Consider the following 20,133-nt stretch of genomic DNA (forward strand, 5'->3'; position numbering starts at 1 on the left):
ATTTAAAGAGGAGACTTTCTTGATTTTCAGTAGCCGAATGACTGAATTAAATTCAAGAACAATAAAGACAAGCGTCTTTAAAGATGACTCAAAAACAGTTGTAGGAGCAGTTTTATGAACCGTGTTCTGTTAATATACTGACTAACCAGCAGCAACACTCTGACTCAGCGTTTCCATCGGTGTTTATTTCCATCTTTACATGAAAAACATGATCTGAACAGTGAGTGATAACTTCAGGTAAACAAATGTACTCATATTGTGTGGTATACTATGATACTATCAATCCATCCATCCATTCGCTTCCACTTATCCTTTTCAGGGTCACGGGGGGCGCTGGAGCCTATCCCAGCTGTCATAGGGCGAAAGGCGGGGTACACCCTGGACAGGTCGCCAGTCTGTCGCAGGGCCAACACACAGGGACAGACAACCATTCACACTGACATTCACTCGCACATTCACACCTAGTGGTAATTTGGATTATCCAGTTAACCTATCCCCACAAGCTGCATGTCTTTGGACGGTGGGAGGAAGCCGGAGTACCTGGAGGGAACCCACGCAAACACGGGGAGAACATGCAAACTCCACACAGAAAGACCCCGGCCTGATGGTGGAATTGAACTCAGGACCTTCTTGCTGTGCGGCAACAGTGCTAACCACCGTGCCGCACCGTGATACTAACTTATTGTAAATATATACTGCTTAAGAGCAACACAGCAAATCAAAGAGTCACAACTATAAACATCCAATGATGAAACACACGTGATGCATTTAAAGTTTAATTGTAAAATATTCTCTATAATCTAAATTTGAGAAGACAAACCAGAAACAAAAGCAAAGAGTTAAAACAAGACGTCACTGAGCAACAAGCTGACAGAACGAGAGCCAACAGTTTACTATCAGAACTGAGGCTGATCATTAACAGGGAGCAGCAGGTAACAAGGTCATCAGCAGTGGAGGAAAGTATGGAAGTAATACTCAGCTTCATGTTTGAAGATACTCGAGTATCTTAGCTGCAGGTCTGGAACAATGGTTTTATTTCCTTTCCCATTAAATATCTCAGACAGCCCCTCATCTGTGACCCTTAGCAAACCCACTGGATATCTACCTGTACATAAAGGAGATCAGATCAGTTCCATCTAGACCAGCTGTAACAGGAAAATGCTGCTTACACTTTGATGCATCACTTTCAGTTTGTCATATAAGACAATATATCAGATTGAGGCATTATTTTCCTGCAGTGAGTAAATCTACTTTGTACTTTACTCTTTTCTTTTAGGTAAAGGGTCTAAACAGTACTTGTACACTGTGGAAATCCCATAAGAACGTCTCCTGAACTCTAAAATAACAAAACAAAGACTAAAAGGAGGTCATGGGTGCTGATGATGATGATGATGATGATGATGATGAGGAGGAGGAGGAGTAGCATGCATTTAAAAAGTGACTGATGTCCTAGAATACAACAGAACAGTGTCTCTACAAACTTATGAAAACATGACAGTCTTGCATTAGTTTGTATTCTTATGATTTCAAAAAACGAGGGAAAAATCTCCTTGAAATCCACAATTCCTTTTTGTTATTTCTTCGTGTGTGACGTATTTTATTGCCTTTATGATTGGTGCAAACAGTTTCCTGATTCATAATGGAAATAGATTTTAGACACAGGAGGAACACGCAGTGATCAGCAGGAGCAGCTTGGAGTCCAGTCTTCTTCACACTGAGGAGGGACATATATGCAGGAACAGTTGTCATAACTGTTACAACCACCAGATGGCGAAAGAGTCCCACTGCAACTTTAAGCCATGAAGGATGTGTCTTGATGTTTGCTTGTGATAAATCTGCTTTATGTGAGTCTTTTTCAGAAAGTAACAGTAATATGTCTGATTATATGTCTTTAATCAGTAAAGTCTCGCTTTGCTAGAAATAAATCAATAATAAAATTGTAAACATGCAGCTGTATGTTAGAAGTCAAAGGGTCCTTAAGTCTTCTGTAAATTGACGGGGATCAAATGAAGGACACAAGTATCTGTTCTTACTCTAATAAATGCTGCTTTAATATCCAACAGACTATTTTCCTTCCTCATCAGCAGTAAACAGCTCGACTGCGTCTGTGCATTTGTGTCCTCCATACTTGTTTACACAGACATCTCAGGCTTGATGCCACGATGCAGTGTAGAAACCTGACAACCCTCTGACTCATGTTCAAATGTTCAAGGACATTTCTCAGGATCAAGTATGACCCCTTTTTGACATTTGGACTTTCATTAATAATATTTGTGTTTCTGAGTCATTTTTGTGGAGACTTCTGTCCAACGTAGTGTCCAAATGAAGCCTGAAGCTTTTCTTCACCCTCTTGTCAGATGGTCAGCAACAAAACTCTGTTCCAACCAATGTCTGATAAGAGATGAGACACAGCAGCTGAGCAAATGATCATTTCATGCTGAAGACATCCTCAGACAGAATTAAATACATACATAAACACAGCCTGGTGCCAATAACACAGCTAATGACACTGCTGTATCTCTGGCTTTACTGATTAAAGACCATATCTGAAGGAAATCTTTGAACACAACAGAAAGTGACCTTTTAAAGCTGCGACACTGATGCTGCATTCAAGGACCATTACAAACATCTGAAAGGACTTAAGAACATGAAGAAAATGTGACTTGTTTCTCTGTAATGAAGCTGTTTTAGTGAAGAAAGTTGAAAGGTCACAGAGCGACTGCTGAATCTTCTGCTCTAAACATGAACTCTGAACTTTGTGATGCTTCAGGAGGAAAACTGCTTCAGTTATTCTCTCAGATTAGTTTCATATTTTCTGCATCAGATTTGAGTGAGATCCTGGAATGAAGACAGAAGAAAAGACTTTGTTCAAAGTTTGATTTATAGTCAAACCTTCCAGTTTATTCACACAATAAAACATCAACACAATATATGAATTCATTCATTAAAATCACAGTTTTTCCTCATTTGTTTGATGATTTTGACAAAAACAAACACAAACACACACACATGGTCTGCCATACTCATGAAGAGAAATGTCGACATTTTTCAATACAAATATTCCAGAAACATTTAGAGGATAGAGAAGTTTACATTTTCATGTGGAGAAATATTTTAGTAAATCAAAATGATGATGAGCAGTGATAGCCTCCATAAACAGTCACAGGAAAGATCTCCTTTAAAAACTCAGAAACATCAAGAGAACAACTAGAAGATGTGGAGGTACCACCCATAATGTTTGACTGACAGCTGATCTCTGTGCAGAAATGATGGAGAGAAAATAAAATGAAACTAAAATACAGATTTAAACCCACAATATGAAAGACTTCAGTCTATTTCACTTTAATCAACTCAGCAGTGTCTCCAACATAGTAAAGCCAAAGTCCAGCATAGAGCGGCTGAGTGAATGTGGTCTGGACTCTGTGGAGGAGAGTCATGGTTTCAGAGACGCTGTAGAAGGACAAAATACCTGCTCTGTGATCCAGGTACACTCCTACTCTGGAGGAACGAGGACCTGAGACACAAGTTTGGATGTTGTTGTACCAAAATTCATAACTGTTGTTGTAACAATCTAATGACCAAGATTTGTCATTATGTCCAAATACACATTTCTTACCCAACCCTGCTCTGCTGATATTCTTGTATGCGACTGCTACATAAACTCCTCCCCCTCTCCACTCCACCTCCCAGTAACAACGTCCAGTCAGACTCTCTCTACTCAGGACCTGACACCATCCAGTGAATCTGTCTGGATGATCAGAATAAGACTGTTGTTGATTTATCCGTTTTACTTTTCTGTTCCCCTCTGATAATAACAGCCATGTGTGTGCTGTGTTTGGATCCAGTGTGATTTCACATGAATATTTTAAGAATCCAGCTCTGGTCTTTGGCTCTGGTGGATCTGACAGTAAAACATCCACTTCAGTGACTGTCAGTGAGATGTTTGTCCGTTCCTCTCTCAGAATGTCCTGTAGTTTATCTCTGACCTCTGACACAGCTGCTGTCACATCCTCAAAGTAGCTCAGAGGACGGATATTGATGCTGGATGAGTCTGTAGACTCACTGAGTGCTGACAGTGAGGGGTAGTTGTGTAGAAACTGGATGTGATCCTCTGTGCGTGAGAGCTGCTTCAGCTCAGCATCTTTCCTCTTCAGCTCAGTGATCTCCTGCTCCAGCTTCTCCTGAAGCTCTTTGACTCGACTCACTTCAGTTTCCTGCTGGGATCTGATCTGCTGCTTCACATCAGAGCTTCTTTTCTGGATGAGATGGATCAGCTCAGTGAAGATCTTCTCACTGTGCTCCACTGTTTGATCAGCAGACTGATTGATGGCCTCCACCTCCTGTTGAAGCAGCTTCACATCTTTCTCTCTGTCCTGGATTCTCTGCTGGATGTTTTGTCGACTCACCTCCAGCTCTCTCTGCCTCTCAGTCCTTTCTGCTGCAGCTGAGACTGTGTCGTGGCCTTTATGTTCATCCACAGAGCAGAGATAACAGATACTCTGCTGATCAGTACGGCAGAACATCTTCATCACCTCATCATGACGAGAGCAGATGTTCTCCTGGAGCTTCTTGGAGGGCTCCACCAGCTTGTGTTTCTTGAATGGAGCCACATCATAATGAGGCTGAAGGTGTTTCTCACAGTAAGATGTCAAACAGACTAAACAGGACTTGAAGGCTTTCTTTTTTCTTCCAGTGCAGACATCACAGGCCACATCTTCAGGTCCAGCATAGCAGTGATCAGCAGGAGCAGCTTGGAGTCCAGTCTTCTTCAGCTCCTCCACTAAATCTGCTAACATGGTGTTTTTCTCCAGGACAGGCCTCGCTGTGAAAGTCTGTCTGCACTGAGGGCAGCTGTAGATTTTCTTCTTTTCCTCTTCATCCCAGAAGCTTTTAATACAGTTCCTGCAGTAGCTGTGTCCACAGGGAATAGCCACCGGATCCTTCAGTAGATCCAAACAGACTGAACAGCAGAATTTTGTTTGATCCATTTGATTCGTGTGCTGTGCCGTTTCACCGTCTCTCAGTGACTGTCAGACAGTTTGACTTCCTCTGAACAGAAACAACCTCTGTGCTCTGAAGGGAAACAGATCTCTGCTCTTTTTCTCCTCCTACAGGAAATGAGGCTCACCAGCAACTGCATTTACACCATGTTGTTTAGACCCATCCTGATACAGACACATCTGTGAAGGGAGGCACTAAAGAAATATTCTTATAGAGCGACCAAGAGCCAATCACATGATGCAGGGTATGGTATGTTTGGTTTCAGCATGCAGTAACAAGTCTGACCCAGTTAAACTGGTTTAACTTACAGAATGATGCATGGGAACAACTGACTCCACTAAATCAAACCTATGTTCAAATGAAATTACTGTACAAGACAGGCAGCAAGCTTGATTTCTTGAGTATTTTTTTAAATAGTAAAATATATGTAAAACTATTTAAAAAACAAATACAGATAGTGTTCTAATTCTACATTCTTTAGTAATTTTTCCTGTGTACCACCATGGATTTCAAAACAATACATTAATATGTGCTTTAAATGCAGACACTCAAATAAAACTCAACATTCACACTGAAGATACACAGTAGACATAAGAATCAGTTTTCATGCCCTTTGTTTATTCTTTCATTTAAAATCTTTGTGGTAAAGATCATCATAATTACACATTAACTTTCATGTACAGCTTAAATGTTTCACTACACTGTTGGCAGCAAAGATTACACAGCAAAGCCGATTAAACTAGAAGCTAAACGACTGTTCAGTCCTCTTTTAGAAGCAGTCTTTAAATGGGGACAAGCATTAACTTTTGTCATAAACTGTATAACCACCAGATGGCGATATTAGTTTGTAAGTAATAAAACGCATCAAAACAAACCTCTAGTCCGACCTGAGACACAGCTCCTGATCGAATGATTATTTCATGGTGAGGAGATCCTCAGACAAAATGAACTTAAATACAGATTAATAACAGTTTGCTAAAGATGGAAACTCACTGCAAGGACAGAGAACTGCGTTTTTTTCACTTTGACATTTTTGTTTTCACATTGAACTTGAACATTTTTCTGTTATTTTGCAAATTCTCCTATTTTATATATTTCAATAGAAAACTGGGAACATCTCAGGCCCTCCAAAGTACGGAGGCCTATCTCCCCTCACCACACTCCCTGCTGGTGGCTGATGCCCTCAGACTTTGGTGTGTTGGTGGTTCTTGTCGACTGGGGCTGGGCGCTCATGTATGTACCGGCTCACTCCTGGTGGCCGATTGGCGGGGCCTGGCGCCTGTGGCCCGGCTGGGCCCCTTCTGGGAGGTGGGGTGCCCTCAGGCCTCTGGGCCTGAAGCTCGGTCCTCTCTGGCACAGTTGGCTGCCGGCAGAGCCCGCGGGCACGCCACTGCAACCCCCTCTGGCCTCTGCTCCGTAGCTGCTGGGTGACCTCTCGTTTGGGGCTCTACTCAGCTCTTCCCAGGAGGGTGGCACGGTTCCCCCCCTTTGGTGGTCCTCCTCGGGTCCTCGTATTCTAGGACCTCTGGATGTCTGGGGCCTGGATCTCCTCCATACCTGCTTCATGCCCTGGGGGACGGGGCTATGGCTCCCCACACTCCCTAGCAGATCGTTACATGGAGAAACCTTTGGAATACAAGCATGCTGATCCACACAGGTGTGCACACACTGTAAACCCCAACAGTCTACCTGACTTATAAAGTTTGTGGATATAACAATTGAAATTCCTCACAAAGTTGAAACAACTTAAAACTTTTCTGTTCTGTTAACAATTCAAACAGTTATAATTGTACATGGCTTAGAAGTTAAGAGTAAATGCTGCTTTCTTAATTATGATTTTTGAGTAAATGGTTTTTTTTTTTTCCGAGCTCCGCATGTGTACGTCAACTACGTCATGACGTTTTCTCGCTAACCTGAACGACGTTGACAGAAAATTCTGTTCAATATGGCCGCCCTTCTCGAGCGACTGGAGAGCACATTTGGAGAAACTTGTTAGTAAAACGGAACCTTCGTTATGTTTATTTTTTCCGTAAAAAAGCAAGTATATTAATATGTTGCAGCCAATAACTTGTTTTCGAATGCACTGTTGTGTTAAAAAGCACAGACCCAGGTAGTGAATAGTTGTTCGCTGTTGTTCGCGCTCTTTTTCAAACCAATGATGTCGTTAGTTTTACAGTTTTAATAAGAATCACATATAAAGAAAGGGTCTCAGTGATATTTTAACGACCCCTTGCCAACGCAAGAAAGTTGGCGTTTTTACAACAGCAGCCTCATTGTTCGGCAGGTTTTTTTTTTGTTTTTTTTCTTCTCATTAGCGTCGTTCAAAAGTGACTTAGCTAGCAGTGGCAACTTCTATCTAAAACAATTGAAATATAGCAAGGTGTTGTATATTTAGAAATTTTAAAAATTAAAAATTCAGACTGAAATTAATTTCAGGTGGAGACAGTAAACACAGGTGAGTTGAAAGATCTATTGAAGAGTCCTTTCTTCATGGCCATTAAAACATTTTTAGGTTAAAAGACCTGTTTTTTTTGTTTGTTTGTTTTTTTAAATCATGCCCCTGCTTTGTCACACTGAATCATGTTGAAAAGATATATTTTCATGGCATCCCCCATTACCATTACCTTGTACTTCTTTCTACCAGTCTATTTTATTTTGTGACATTAACATCTTAAATGTACCCCGCCAGTTTAATTATTAATAGCTGTGTTAGTATTTATAATGCTTTTTTTTTTTTATCATGTGCAGCTCTACCAAGTGTCAGTGGCACAGTTCACCTTTTGTGGTAAGTTATAACACTTCATATGTGGTCACATAAGTAAGTTGTTTCATCAGTTGTTCAGTTCTTATAAAATAATGTTGTATAATTGTACCAAATCACTGAGGATACATCCAATGTGTAAATCCCAATCAACAATTTTACTGTGATATTCGCTCGTGTTTAGAGAATCTCCATAATCTTTGTTACGGAGTTTCCATTTTTGTAGGGCCAAATTTGTATTAAAAATTAATATTTTCATATGATGTGAAATGACTCAATCATTTCTAATTTTTAGAAGAAACCATTCATTAAGTCCCTTAAAATGCAGATTTGATAATGATAAAATTAACACAAATTAAAAGTTTCACTGATAAACACACAATTTTTCCTTGCTTTTGTTCTATATAGATTACAGCTCTGATCTGGAGAACACTATTTTAAAATACTGTGTAGGGTTTTTGTCAAATGATTAAGAAACAGACTCTTTGTCACAAGAGACAGAAAGGTTGTATCTTAAAAGAAATGTCTCCAAAATTTAGTAGAGTCCGATGCCATGCAGTTTCATAAACATGTATTCTCCCCAAAGAATGACACCTGAAAACTTTGCGTTAAATGAACTTTTCTTTTCCCTTTTTAGGAGGCGCCTGATATCAACGTGAAACGCACTGCAGTGCTTCGTGCCCTTCCTGTATACCTGCGGGAGGAGGACCCAGAATTCTTTAAGACATGTAATGTAAATGTAGTTTTGCATCACTTAAATTCTGCCAGTGAGATAAAATGCCATGGATTTTTTAAAATACAATTTTAATACCCTAGCAGCTACCAAATTGTACAAGCAAAATACCCTCTCTTTAGAAAACCCTCACACACACACAAACACACACACAGGGTCAGGAGCAGGGCACAGGCGTATCACAGCACTTCGGCTACGCTGCAGGTGGCCCAAAAACCAGGCTGAAGTCAAGATTTAGTTTCTTTTTGAGATAAAGTCATGAAATAAAAAATTATTATTATTTTTTTTTAGAAAAATAACAAACATACAAATTATGTAGTGCAAGAAGCTAACACTTTAGTTTTAGTTAATGTACATTTTTCAAAAAAGTAGAGTACCCTAACTCGTTACAAAGTAACCCACTACACTGCTGAATGTTTTGCTAGATTACAGGTCATGCTTGTCTCATTCTCTCAAACCAACCTTACTTATTTAATTGGGGCGATCGTGGCTCAAGAGTTGGCAGTTTGTCTTGTAATCGGAAGGTTGCCGGTTTGAGCCCTGGCTCCGACAGTTTCGGTCTTTGTGTCCTAGGGCAAGAAACTTCACCCGTTGCATACTGGTGGTGGTCAGAGGGCCCGGCGGCACCAGTGTCCGGCAGCCTCGCCTCTGTCAGTGCGCCTCAGGGCGGCTGTGGCTACTAGGGCTGCCATGATTAGTCGACTAGTCACGATTACGTCGACAATTAAAATTGTCAATGACTAATTTAAAGCTTTGTAAGATCCCAAAAGACGCAGGAATAAGTAGTAGGATTTAAGAGTGTAATAACGGACTGAAACAGAAGATGGCAGCACTGCATGTACAAGGATGCCAGCTGCCGTTAAACCCCGAAGAAGAAGCTGTGTCCCAGAATTCATAGCGCGGCCCAGCGCAGTTGTCAACAATGGCGGCAACTAGTTAGTTTTAATATTACTCTTATTATTCTTTCTGGGTCACAAAATAAACGTTTAACATGTTTTCAGGCGAGAATGTAGCTGTGTTTACCTCAAATATCTGCTCAGTTTATCAAGACACCACATATTTTCAAAAGCGCTCCGACGTTTTCGGAGACGTCTGTTACCCACTAGCTCGATAGCTAGCCGGGGGCTAGGCTCACTAGAGCCACTGAGAACCGCGGACTCCGGGCAAATCGTTTTCAAACCCACCGCCATCTTTCGCTACTCAGGTTAAACATGATATACAAGTCACTTAGATAACTTCAAAATGTTATTGTTTGGCTTTTTTTAGTGTTTTATTTGTTCCTGAGTAAATCAGTTTGGCTGAGATTAAAGTTATAGTTTTTACACAGCTGAATAAACATCAAGCAGACAGCTGATTATCAGAAGTGTGAGATGCTCAAGAATTTACTCCGGTGTCCTGTTATATTTTTAGATAGCAAGGAGTTTATTAAACTTCACCGAAACAATCTGCAAATTTCATTAAAATTTAATAAACTATCATCTTGTCTTTATTTTTAGTTAGCACATACCTTAAACACTTCAAGCTGTAAGCTAATGATAGTTATATAAGAGCAGATGCTGCTGGTGCAATAAACTGTACGTTTTACATCCAATGGATGATGATCTGATTAGTCGACTAATCGCAAAAATAATGGGTGACTAGTCGACTATCAAAATAATCGTTTGTGGCAGCCCTAGTGGCTACAATGTAGCTTGTCACCACCAGTGTGTGTGAATGGGTGGATGACTGAATGTGTAAAGCGCTATACAAATACAGGCCATTTACCATTGATACTGTGTCTATTCCAGGCGGACGCATTGGATGAGTCGACCCTGATTGACACTCCAGTTGCCCTTCTCACAGTGGTTACCGACGGCCAGTCCAGTCCATTTTACTTCCTCAAGCATGGCTGTTGTGGTGAAAGGCGACTAGGTGATGCGTGATATTCCCAGATTTGCAGATGCATTTGCTTTATTGTTTGGCTTGATCTATGCTCTGCATTTAGACGACCCCAGGAAGCTGGTTCACACATTTGCCTTTGTCCAAAATATCTTCATGTGGCTTGATGACAGCAAACCCCTGCCTACATGCTCTTAAAGAATATAAGGCAATGTTGGTTAGGACATGCACTCTGTTACTGAGCACTTTGTTTGAAGCCCTTTATTTAAAGCACTTTAAGTTTACTACAGGCTTTGGGTGGATTTAACCATCAGTTTACCTAATTTTCCTATACTTGGCTGCCTTATCTGGTTATTTGGAAGCTGATCATCTTTGTACCCATTTTAAAAAATTGTTTTTCATTTCTATTTTTTAAAAAAAGTGATTAGTATTTGACTTTTTGTTTTGCATTTTTGTGTATTTTGAGAAAGTTGCAATTAGGACTGATGTCGTCCTTCTTGATTTTATAAAAAGATAAATGTTCTACACTGAATTTATAATGCTCACTTTATGGTGCCCATGTCCATGTTAGTGGTTTTATAAAAACATTTGTGATGTTTTTAAATTTTCATGAAAAAATGTTAAGTAAACAAAATGTAAAGTAACTGAATTTCTGTACTTTTTTTTGTTAGTAGTCTACACTCAAACATTGAAACATAAATATCTTTTAATTAATAATCATATAATTTGAGTTTAGGTTGTAATATAATTGCATTGTGTTGCATCAAAATAATAATCTATAAGAAACACAAAAATATTGGAATTAAAGTATAGTCTTTGAGTAAAGCTCAATTAATAAAATATAAAATATAATTTTAAATTTTTAGGTTAACAATAAATACAAATTTTGAGTACCCCCATACTTAGAAGAGATGAGTTTGTGTACTTAAATCTTTGAGTTCAGTCAACTAATTCGGGTTTACAGTGCACGGGTGTTCACAGACGCGGACTACACCTTTCTTGGCTGCTGCCTCAAAGCACATTGTGCGCTGTCTATCTTGCGTGCTGCACAATAGCGTTTAATATTTAGTATCTACTGTTATCTACTGCTAGCTAGTTTATTGTGATGGTGCTGTTTTTATTATGTTGCTCTTTTTTTGTTTGTTTTCTCTTCTGGTTTTTTTCTCCATACAGGTGATCCAGGTGTTTTGTTTGTTTTTCTTTCTTCTCCCCTTTCTCACCGTCTCTTCTCCCCTCTGGTTTTCTTTCTCTCCCTCTCTTTCTTTCATTCTTTCTCCCTGTCCTATCCCCCAGTCATGTCTGTCCCGTTTGTAGCAACCGAAAATAAAATAAATACATAATTATAATAAAGGTCAATCAAATGGACCAATATGGCAAGGCCATGATGATCCACTTGGTAAAATAAATCTGCTTGGCATCTTTCTTGGCCTTAAGACAACAAGGCTAGGACCGCCACTGTATTTAATACAGAAAGTAAGATCCTAAATACACAGTTAAAGTAGCCAATAATGTGTTACATATAATTCCTTTTATGTTTATCAAGTTTATTCAAGTTTATGTTGAGTTTAAAAAATGTTCTCTGTAATAAAAGTTGTTTCTCTCTGAAAAACCATATATTATATATTACACAGTAAACAAAACCAAAAAGTTAAAGGCAGACATCTGAAAACAAGACGTCACTGAGCAACAATGTGACAGAACTGTTATGATCCTGGGTCAGTGACCCAGTGTTTTTGGTTTTTGTACTTTTACTTTTGATTTCATCATGGTTTGTGACTGTTTGTGTTTTGGGTTTCTGTCCTAGTGTTTCTAGCTCCCTAGTTTCGTGGTACTTCCTGAGTTCTGATTTTTAGCTTTTGTTATTTGACCTCCCAGTGTTACTTCTGTGCTCCCTCTGTTCTGTGTCTTCCCTGCCTGTGTATCCCCTCTAGTGTAGTCAGGTCTCTGTGTAAAGCCCGCGTCTCTGAGTCTGTGTCTTCACGTGTGTTTTGAGTTTCCTGTTTTATTGTGAAAGTCTGTGTCTTATGCCACTGTGTTCAGTTTGCGTTTCCCCTGTCTCGTCTTGTTGATCACAATCAGCTGTGCCTCCCTCCTGTGTGTAGTTTCCTCGTTCCCTTCTGTGTATTTATAGTGTGTGTTCACTCATGTTAGTTGTTAGTCCGTCTGTGTTTCTTCTCTGCGTTTTCTCCTGGAGTCGTCCATTCAGGTTCGTTTTGTTAGTCATTCCCCGTTTAGGTCAGCTTTAGGTTTTGCTTTGCTCGCCGTATTTCTGTTTGTGCCACCTGTTTTAATAAAAGCTCGCTCACTTCCAAGCCGGTGCCTGCGTCTGGATCCAGTCTCACACTCACCACACGTCTGCCCCCGCAGCCGTGACAAGAACGATGGCCAACAGTTTACTGTCAGTCAGAGTTTGATCATTAACAGGGAGCAGCAGGGTACAAAAGTCACGCAGAGTAGCTGAAAGTATCCAAGTACATGTAAAACTGTCCTTTATACTTTCAGAAGTGCTGTTTTGCACTTCTTGCAGCTGAAATAGTGGCACAACCTTCAGGTTAAGTTTTAAATAAAAAAAAACAACAACAACTTGTTTTCCCCTCTCACAAAAAGCAGCTGTTGCTCAGCGCCACTTCAGATTTTTTAGAAACTCAAACAAAGTCAAGTTTCCAGAAACTGTAACATTTTTTTCTCTCCCATTAAAAATCTCACAGCCGCTGATATTCATCTGTGAACATTTGCTAAGCAGTAAAAATCTGGTTAGCGTCTCCCACTGGAAACGTATTTTATTGCCTTTATGATTGGTGCAAACAGTTTCCTGATTCATAATGGAAATAGATTTTAGACACAGGAGGAACACGCACTGATCAGCAGGAGCAGCTTGGAGTCCAGTCTTCTTCACACTGAGGAGGGACATATATGCAGGAACAGTTGTCATAACTGTTACAACCACCAGATGGCGAAAGAGTCCCACTGCAACTTTAAGCCATGAAGGATGTGTCTTGATGTTTGCTTGTGATAAATCTGCTTTATGTGAGTCTTTTTCAGAAAGTAACAGTAATATGTCTGATTATATGTCTTTAATCAGTAAAGTCTCGCTTTGCTAGAAATCAATAAATAATAAAACTGTAAACATGCAGCTGTATGTTAGAAGTCAAAGGGTCCTTAAGTCTTCTGTAAATTGACGGGGATCAAATGAAGGACACAAGTATCTGTTCTTACTCTAATAAATGCTGCTTTAATATCCAACAGACTATTTTCCTTCCTCATCAGCAGTAAACAGCTCGACTGCGTCTGTGCATTTGTGTCCTCCATACTTGTTTACACAGACATCTCAGGCTTGATGCCACGATGCAGTGTAGAAACCTGACAACCCTCTGACTCATGTTCAAATGTTCAAGGACATTTCTCAGGATCATGTATGACCCCTTTTTGACATTTGGACTTTCATTAATAATATTTGTGTTTCTGAGTCATTTTTGTGGAGACTTCTGTCCAACGTAGTGTCCAAATGAAGCCTGAAGCTTTTCTTCACCCTCTTGTCAGATGGTCAGCAACAAAACTCTGTTCCAACCAATGTCTGATAAGAGATGAGACACAGCAGCTGAGCAAATGATCATTTCATGCTGAAGACATCCTCAGACACAATTAAATACATACATAAACACAGCCTGGTGCCAATAACACAGCTAATGACACTGCTGTATCACTGGCTTTACTGATTAAAGACCATATCTGAAGGAAATCTTTGAACACAACAGAAAGTGACCTTTTAAACCTGCGACACTGATGCTGCATTCAAGGACCATTAAAAACATCTGAAAGGACTTAAGAACATCAAGAAAATGTGACTTGTTTCTCTGTAATGAAGCTGTTTTTGTGAAGAAAGTTGAAAGGTCACAGAGCGACTGCTGAATCTTCTGCTCTAAACATGAACTCTGAACTTTGTGATGCTTCAGGAGGAAAACTGCTTCAGTTATTCTCTCAGATTAGTTTCATATTTTCTGCATCAGATTTGAGTGAGATCCTGGAATGAAGACAGAAGAAAAGACTTTGTTCAAAGTTTGATTTATAGTCAAACCTTCCAGTTTATTCACACAATAAAACATCAACACAATATATGAATTCATTCATTAAAATCACAGTTTTTCTTCATTTGTTTGATGATTTTGACAAAAACAAACACAAACACACACACATGGTCTGCCATACTCATGAAGAGAAATGTCGACATTTTTCAATACAAATATTCCAGAAACATTTAGAGGATAGAGAAGTTTACATTTTCATGTGGAGAAATATTTTAGTAAATCAAAATGATGATGAGCAGTGATAGCCTCCATAAACAGTCACAGGAAAGATCTCCTTTAAAAACTCAGAAACATCAAGAGAACAACTAGAAGATGTGGAGGTACCACCCATAATGTTTGACTGACAGCTGATCTCTGTGCAGAAATGATGGAGAGAAAATAAAATGAAACTAAAATACAGATTTAAACCCACAATATGAAAGACTTCAGTCTATTTCACTTTAATCAACTCAGCAGTGTCTCCAATAAAGTAAACCCCCAGTCCAGCATAGAGCGGCTGAGTGAATGTGGTCTGGACTCTGTGGAGGAGAGTCATGGTTTCAGAGACGCTGTAGAAGGACAAAATACCTGCTCTGTGATCCAGGTACACTCCTACTCTGGAGGAACGAGGACCTGAGACACGAGTTTGGATGTTGTTGTACCGAAATGTATAACTGTTGTTGTTACAATCTAATGACCAAGATTTGTCATTATGTCCAAATCCACATTCATTACCATCTCCTTTTCTGCTGATATTCTTGTATGCGACTGCTACATAAACTCCTCCCCCTCTCCACTCCACCTCCCAGTAACAACGTCCAGTCAGACTCTCTCTACTCAGGACCTGACACCACCATCCAGTGAATCTGTCTGGATGATCAGAATAAGACTGTTGTTGATTCATTAATGTTACTTTTCTGTTCCCCTCTGATAATAACAGCTGTTTGTATGCTGTGTTTGGATCCAGTGTGATTTGGCTCTGGTGGATCTGACAGTGAAACATCCACTTCAGTGACTGTCAGTGAGATGTTTGTCCATTCCTCTCTCAGAATGTCCTGTAGTTTATCTCTGACCTCTGACACAGCTGCTGTCACATCCTCAAAGTAGCTCAGAGGACAGATATTGATGCTGGATGAGTCTGTAGACTCACTGAGTGCTGACAGTGAGGGGTAGTTGTGTCTCAATTTTTTTCGAGTTCTGGGAACTAACAAGGCTGTACAGTGTACTCAAAATGAGCCAGGTACAGCGTGTGGTGGTGGTGCACATGCATAGACCATGGTGTGGTGGCAGGTTGAAAGGTTGTGGTGGTGGATGCATGACTTGTCTTAGCAGTAAAAATCCATCTGCAACTGAACTTGTCTCTCAAGAGTGACTTATAATTTACTGTGATGTTCAGAAGCTGGCCTCTCAGATGACTCCATCATATCCAGAATTCTTTTCTTCATCTGTATGTCCACCTCTGCAACATTACGCAAATGTGTTTCAGTTGAAAGTCTTCTTTTAAGTCTGTCCTGTCTGTAGCCCTTGAGTTTTGCCTTGACAAAAGGTAGAATAATGAAAAACAAATGAACCACAATAAATGTTAAAAATAAATGAGTGGTGGAATGCCAAGATGAATATTTCCTTAAGTGCTGCACTTAAATATGTTAGGTTAAGTGTTGTCTTTTCCTATACTTTTAAGTGTACAACATTGTTGAGGTAGGGATTGAAGAGCAACACAGTTACACTGCAGATTGAGATGAATATAAATGTGTGATTATGATGAGTTGGTATAGGTTAAGCTACACAGTAGTTAAAGAAATGAAGGCGAGCTGTATGATTACTAGGTGAAAGCTAAAGGAAACGCGCGTACGTGTCTCCCCTGTCCCTCAAGCGAGGGCCGTGGCAAATGAGTTCGTGAGGGATTCGAACTGGCGGCCCTCTGTACCAGAGACTTCCGCCACATGTCATACGCCAAGCGGCCGGCCGAGAGATTGATTGAAAAAAGGGCCATTTATCTTTTCTTCTTCAGCCAGCTTCATTTCTCATCGTTTTTACAAAGTACACATTAAGCTTCTTCTGCAATATTCTTACACACTAATTACACATGGAAACCTACACTGTACAATGGAATATTGGGTTTCATTTTAAATATTAAATAGGCTCAACTCAATTTTTGACAATTTGTTATTAGAACTCCATTTAAATAACTTACCAGTACCTTTTATGCAAAAATGCAGATAAACTCAATTTATTTCACTTGTCTTAACTTAGAAAAACTAACTAAGCTGGAAGTTTTGCTTCAGAGGGCGGAAGGATGAAAGATGTGTTTTGAAAATGCCACGTCACTTCCGTCCTCCTCCCTCTCGGATCAGTCCGCATGTTCACGGTGCCGGCATTTGTTATGGAATATGTTGAGCAAACCTGGAGAAGCCTCAGCTCAACATATTATTGTCATTGCTGTGGATCTTTAGCTGATACACTGACTTGGTGAGTAAATGTTTACTCTTATTCAAACTGATTTTGTGGCGTCTCTTAGTTTAGCACCAGGATTATAATCTTGCTAGCTAGTTAGTGTTAGCCTAGCGTTGCTGCTGCCGCTGGGCTCATGTTACTTAAAAATTAACACCACAGCCTTAAAAACCTTACATAAAACTATGTCTGTGAAATTTTCTGTTGATTGTTTGAAATAAAAAAGTGAGATAAGAGCCCAGACAAAATTCTTCGGGAGGTGTAGCCGTTAGGGGTAGGGTGGGGTGTGGGGGGTATTTTCAATCCATAGCCATAACTAACTAACTAATTATATATATAATGTTTAACCTGAGTAGCAAAAGAGTGCAGGGGGGTTGAAAACAATAAGCCAGGAGTTAGCTGTGCTCCTGGACTCTATCAAGCCTTGACCTCCCGGTCAGCTATTGCGCTGGTGGATAACAGAGCTCTCCGAAAACGTGGAAGCACTTTTGCAAATATGTGATATTTTTATAAATTAAGTAGATGTTTGAGCATTACACAGCTACATTCTCGCCTGAAAATATCTTAAAAGGTTATTTTGTGACCCAGAAAGGGTAGTCTGGGGAAAAGGAGGAGGGTGGTCATTAGAGCCTGTGCATACTTGTAAACGCAGCAATGGCAGAGGAGCGCGGCTAAAAAACGTATCACTTTTTCTGGGTCACAAAATAAACTTTTAAGATATTTTCAGGCGAGAATGTAGCTGTGTAAAGTTCAAATATCTGCTCGATTTATCAAGACATCACATATTTGCAAAAATGCTCTGACGTTTTTTGGAGACGTCCATTTTTTTTTTCATGCTTTGTGGCAGCTTTTGAACATCTGTGGCATCTATTAATGTCAAATCTAGCCTTTATTTAACAACATAAGCAATCTCTATGTTACAATAATTGCACAGCCATTAAGGATAAAATCAGTTTCTGAAAACTGTTCTGCTTTTTCTCCCTCTGCTTGCTTCTTACTGTCTTTGAGGATCGGGATCAGCACTCCTGTTGTTGGACAGAAAGACATCAACTCAGTGGTAAGTATTTCGGTTTTCCAATATATTAGCAACTGTCAGTGACATTTATATTAATCAGGCTGAACTTTAATCATACTTTGGATCAGCCTGTTTTACTTATCGTTTTATTTGTGCTTTGGTTTGGGGAAGTTGTTTCTTTACTGATCTTTTCCTGTCTTCTGTTATTAGACTTGAGATATGACTGCACTATGCTGTTGCTGGTGACTCCAGTTAATTCTACAAGACATGCTGTGTAAGTAAACAAACAACAACAGTTTGGTCTGCATTTCTTGAAAGATCACATCCCCCAAACTTAGTTTAGAGGGTCTACACTGTATATAGTGAAGTCTGCAAGTTTTCTAACAGCAAAATTTGTTTTGTTCCCAAATCATTTTGCACATCATTAGAATGAAAGTTATTGGCCATGTTTGCATAGCCCTTTTTAAAATGATGCTTTCATGGCATTATTGTGTGTCGGGTGGGGGTCAGGGCTATCCAGACTGACAATTGGGACATTGAATGTCACCTCTCTGGTGGGGAGGGAGCCTGAGATTGTGTAAATTGGAGTCTGTTTCATACCAAATGCAGAAAAAAATGTTTTAAGAAAGCAATTAAGTTCATGTTCCAAAAAATATGATTGTTTGCTCGCAGGACACCAGGAGAGATGAGTCCTCCGTCACAGATGGTGTGGTCAGTGAAGATGGTCGCCTGCAGGTTCAAGCTCATTGCATCTCCAACCCACATCCACTGCCACTGTACTTAAGGGAAGTTAAAGACCTTCTTCTGCACTTACATTTGGATCACCTCGATCCATGACAGTCATTCGGGCAGTAATGCCTGGACTGGAAACAAGCCATCCTTAAAACATTACAACATTCCAGCTCCTGTGTTGGAATGAAAAACAAATGTGTTGTTTAAATCAGACACTGCACTTGTGACAGAACAATAAATATTTTATTTTGATTATATAAGTAATGTAAGTACAAAACAAACTTGTGGTAGGCCTAAACTTATTTTCAGAATAATTACATCTGAGACTTTGTTTCATTGTAAGATTATAACAGTGATGGCAATATAATTGTTTGTTGTTCAGCAGAACAGTGTCCAGTATGTTGGCTGTTATACTTTGTTGTGTTTGAAAATAAAAGTTGGGCTGATTTTAACATCATTACAAAAAGTGTTGTTAATTATTTTTAATCATATTCAGGTTACCACAAATAGTTTTTTCATTTAGTTGAACTTGAAATGTTTGTCAGTAGGTAAACAATTAAAATTGTACAGTCAGAAATATCAAGTTATTCTTAATACTGCAGACTTGCAATGTGTAAGTTGTCCTAACAGTCATCTTAAGTAAGCTTTACTTAGTTTTTTTGAGGCAACGAGTTTCCTCAATTTTTTTCGAGTTCTGGGAACTAACAAGGCTGTACAGTGTACTCAAAATGAGCCAGGTACAGCGTGTGGTGGTGGTGCACATGCATAGACCATGGTGTGGTGGCAGGTTGAAAGGTTGTGGTGGTGGATGCATGACTTGTCTTAGCAGTAAAAATCCATCTGCAACTGAACTTGTCTCTCAAGAGTGACTTATAATTTACTGTGATGTTCAGAAGCTGGCCTCTCAGATGACTCCATCATATCCAGAATTCTTTTCTTCATCTGTATGTCCACCTCTGCAACATTACGCAAATGTGTTTCAGTTGAAAGTCTTCTTTTAAGTCTGTCCTGTCTGTAGCCCTTGAGTTTTGCCTTGACAAAAGGTAGAATAATGAAAAACAAATGAACCACAATAAATGTTAAAAATAAATGAGTGGTGGAATGCCAAGATGAATATTTCCTTAAGTGCTGCACTTAAATATTTTAGGTTAAGTGTTGTCTTTTCCTATACTTTTAAGTGTACAACATTGTTGAGGTAGGGATTGAAGAGCAACACAGTTACACTGCAGATTGAGATGAATATAAATGTGTGATTATGATGAGTTGGTATAGGTTAAGCTACACAGTAGTTAAAGAAATGAAGGCGAGCTGTATGATTACTAGGTGAAAGCTAAAGGAAACGCGCGTACGTGTCTCCCCTGTCCCTCAAGCGAGGGCCGTGGCAAATGAGTTCGTGAGGGATTCGAACTGGCGGCCCTCTGTACCAGAGACTTCCGCCACATGTCATACGCCAAGCGGCCGGCCGAGAGATTGATTGAAAAAAGGGCCATTTATCTTT

At 39.7% G+C, this 20,133-nt stretch overlaps 1 protein-coding gene and 2 long non-coding RNA genes across 3 annotated transcripts; 2 read left to right on the plus strand and 1 right to left on the minus strand.

Moving 5' to 3' along the window:
- Nucleotides 1-1,645: 1,645 nt before the first annotated feature.
- LOC146497189 (tripartite motif-containing protein 16-like) lies at nucleotides 1,646-5,203 on the minus strand. Its single transcript, XM_085140779.1, has one exon. The coding sequence runs from the start codon at nucleotides 4,986-4,988 to the stop codon at nucleotides 3,333-3,335; it is 1,656 nt and encodes a 551-aa protein (XP_084996905.1). The 5' UTR covers nucleotides 4,989-5,203; the 3' UTR covers nucleotides 1,646-3,332.
- A 644-nt stretch (nucleotides 5,204-5,847) lies between these two features.
- Nucleotides 5,848-11,117, plus strand: LOC146497190 (uncharacterized). Its single transcript, XR_014870780.1, has 4 exons — nucleotides 5,848-6,992; nucleotides 7,750-7,786; nucleotides 8,400-8,490; nucleotides 10,283-11,117. It is a non-coding gene; the product is annotated as an uncharacterized LOC146497190 (long non-coding RNA).
- Nucleotides 11,118-17,603: 6,486 nt separating this feature from the next.
- LOC146497191 (uncharacterized) lies at nucleotides 17,604-20,080 on the plus strand. Its single transcript, XR_014870744.1, has 3 exons — nucleotides 17,604-17,945; nucleotides 18,114-18,177; nucleotides 18,576-20,080. It is a non-coding gene; the product is annotated as an uncharacterized LOC146497191 (long non-coding RNA).
- Nucleotides 20,081-20,133: the final 53 nt, after the last annotated feature.

This window comes from Neolamprologus multifasciatus, chromosome 18, assembly GCF_963576455.1.
Source record: "Neolamprologus multifasciatus chromosome 18, fNeoMul1.2, whole genome shotgun sequence".
NCBI lineage: Eukaryota > Metazoa > Chordata > Actinopteri > Cichliformes > Cichlidae > Neolamprologus > Neolamprologus multifasciatus.

Excerpts from the sequence above, each read along its gene's own strand:
- LOC146497189 (XM_085140779.1), bottom strand. The coding sequence starts at position 4,988 with ATGGATCAAACAAAATTCTGCTGTTCAGTCTGTTTGGATCTACTGAAG.